The following is a 3342-nucleotide window of genomic DNA, read 5'->3' on the forward strand; positions in this document are numbered from 1 at the left end:
GTTGAAAAGTTCCATGAAGGAATCATAAATCATGAATGTTATGGCAACATCTAAACATACTCTTCCCAATCGTGGAATGGTTCCTTTGTAAAATGCCATTGGACCCTCTTTCTTCCATACCTGAACTACGCAATCCATACTGCTTTTATACTTTGAAGCTTCCAATCCCTAAAAGTAGAAAAAAGATTCAGAACAATGAAGTTTTATGACACATTATGATGAACATAAATTAATTAATAGACTAATACATTTTAATATATATTATTAATTTAATATATATTAATATAAATTATAAATATATAAGATACATACCTGCATCCTAGTTTTTATGACATCAATAGGCGTGTTTCCAAAAACTGATGCTGCGCCAGCAACTGCACCAAATGCACCGACGACTACTTTAGGAACACTTTTAGTATTGTCACCTCCTTTGTACCAGTCTTTTAATGTTTCCATCACGAAGAAACGGATAGCTTGATTCGATCCTTGCTTCAAGATTGTTGGCACTACTCCTTGATACACTCCTCTGAATCCTACATTAAAAAAAAAAGTATATATATATATATATATATATGTATTGTTAATATAAGTATAATTATATTAATATTTAAAATAATTTTGGCATATAAAAATATGTAAAGACATAAAAGAGTATCTTCATACATATAAAGATTCAGATAGTGACGCGATAAAAAATGTCAACTTATTCACACAAAAGCATGAAATATGTGTGTGAATAGGTCGACACTTGTTTATCGCGTCATAAAGTCGCTCGTTTGTCTAAGCCGTAATTACTATTATTATCTACATACAATGTTTTAAATTCTAATTTTCTATATAATTTAATGTAATTTTATATATTTTTAAAATTTTTTATATGCCACATCCTTATATGATCATCATTTAACATTCAAATGAATTCATGATTATGTCATAATGTACATACTGTAAAATCTATATGTTTAAACTTATGTTGCAATTTCTCAGTTAAACAAGTTTTGATTCTTAACTGGATTTCATGATTAAATTGTACTTATTTCTATTATTATATGATTCTATATTTTTCTTTTCTTTTCACGTTGCAATTCGATCATAATTCAAACGTATTCCATTTTTAATTTACAAAAAACATGAATTAATAAAATCAAAATTAATTTTAGACTCTTTAAACTTGAAGTTAGTTACAATAATGAAACGAGCATATAAGAATCAAACGCAATAGTTAGAGCGCAAAAATCTTGAAGAAAAAAAAATTAACCGAAACATGTATACGAATTATTAAATACGAGAGACAATTTAATAATATTGAAATTTATCACGCACATAGTACTAATTCCCAAGAGTCAAATTTATTATAATTATATTGTTTATATTAGAGAATGTTTATATTAGATTACCATTATCGTTTAATAAGAATATATAGTATTAAAGCTTAAGAAATCGAAATTTTTTTTTATACTTAAATTTAAATTCCCTTACCGTGTTCCTTCACAATCATGCCAACTCCATGAAAAAATCCTCTGAATCTCGGATTCGCCGAACGTTGATCATTGATGAATTTCACCTTAATCGTTTCCATCGGAGTAACCGCGAAAATAGCTTCGCACACACCAGCGCAAAGGCCGGCGAAGAGCCTCCTTTGCGGATTGAGTTTTCCATCTGCATCTACTAACTGCTTTTTCACCGACTCAAAAGCGCCAAATCGCACTGCCGATTTTGGTATAGAACCATAAAGCAGAACAGACAAGCCTCTGTATAAACCAAAGAATCCGCGAGTCTTGATGGTCTTGGTGACACAGTCAACTATTCCTGTATATTCTTTACCAGCACCAGCTTTTCCATCCAATTGCAACTGCGTTTTAACGTATTCGGTGGGATATGTGATACAAATTTCTATGCCTCCAGTAATACCACCTGGAAATTAATTGTTTATCTTCGAGTATTTATCAAGAAATAGAATTAGAAATAATATACTACTTGGGCTGAAAAGTCTCGGGATTTTTCAATAGGTGGCACCACTAGAAAATGAACATGATTCATTTCGAGAGGTTCATCTGTCACTAGTTTATGTATGAAGTTTCATGACATTTCGTTCATTCGTTTACAAGCTATAGTCGTTTAAGTGGCACTTTCGCCTTTGTAAAAAAAATGGAAAAACAGGAATATCGCATCTTGATCAAACATTGTTTTTTGATGGGAAAAACTTCTGAACAATCATTGAAATGGTTGCAGAAATGTTATCCCACATCTGCTCCTTCAAGAACAACAGTTTATCGGTGGTTTAGTGAATTTAAAATGGGTCGTACAAGCACCAAAGACGCACCACGCTCTGGAAGGCCAAAAGAAGCTACGAATGCGGAAATCGTAAAGCAAGTGCATCGAATCGTTTTGAGTGATCGTAAAGTGAAGTTGCGCGAGTTAGCTGAGGCTGTGGGCATCTCAAAAGAACGGGCGGGATACATTTTACACGATGTTTTGGAGATGAAAAAGCTATCGGCGCGATGGGTGCCGCGTTTGCTGACCGTCGACCAAAAACAGCAGCGTATTGATGATTCAACAGCCGGTTTGGCGTTGTTGCAGCGTAATCGAGCGGACTTTTTTCGACGTTTTGTGACGATGGATGAAACGTGGGTTCATTATCATACGCCTGAGTCCAATAGGCAGTCTGCAGAATGGCTGAAAAGCCACGAAAGCCGACCAAAGCGGCCAAAAGATCAACGCTCGGACGGGAAGATTATGGCCTCCGTTTTTGGGATGCGTATGGCATAATCTTCATCGATTACCTGCAGAAGGGAAGAACAGTTACGGAAGAGTATTATGCAGCGTTATTGGACAAACTGAACGACGAAATAAAGAAAAAACGGCCTCATATGGCGAAGAAAAAAGTTCTGTACCATCACGATAACGCACCGTCACACACGTCCTTGAAAGCGATGGCCAAATTGGACCAATTACGATTCGAATTGGTTGCTCACCCACCGTATTCTCCAGACTTGGCCCCCAGCGATTATTATCTGTTCCCAAACCTCAAGCGATGGCTCCAGGGAAAGAGATTCACATCGAATGAGGAAGTCATCGCGGAAACCGAGGCGTATTTCGAAGGCTTGAACATTTCGTACTACAGAAAGGGCATCGAAATGTTGGAAAATCGCTATACCAAGTGTATCGCCCTCGAAGGCAACTATGTTGAGGAATAAATATAACTTTGCCCAAAAAACGCTTGTTTTCATTAAAAATCCCGAGACTTTTCAGCCCATGTATGTATACATATATATAAGTATATATATATATATATATATATATATATATATATAATATATATATGTATATATAGTATAGTAG

The 3342-nt window shown here is 34.8% G+C and overlaps 1 protein-coding gene across 1 annotated transcript in view; it reads right to left on the minus strand.

The window, feature by feature from the left end:
* Window positions 1–6: 6 nt before the first annotated feature.
* Window positions 7–3342, minus strand: part of LOC105618075 (putative tricarboxylate transport protein, mitochondrial) — a gene marked incomplete at its 3' end in the record, with an annotated part of 4477 nt that continues 1141 nt past the window's right edge. The window contains exons 2-4 of the mRNA XM_012199613.1: window positions 1480–1914; window positions 313–533; window positions 7–168 (exon numbers count right to left, since the gene is read on the minus strand). Coding sequence (XP_012055003.1) covers window positions 7–168; window positions 313–533; window positions 1480–1914 — 818 coding nt within the window. The remainder of the gene's footprint in view (window positions 169–312; window positions 534–1479; window positions 1915–3342) is intronic.

Source organism: Atta cephalotes, assembly GCF_000143395.1.
Source record: "Atta cephalotes unplaced genomic scaffold scaffold00015, whole genome shotgun sequence".
In the NCBI taxonomy this organism is placed as follows: domain Eukaryota; kingdom Metazoa; phylum Arthropoda; class Insecta; order Hymenoptera; family Formicidae; genus Atta; species Atta cephalotes.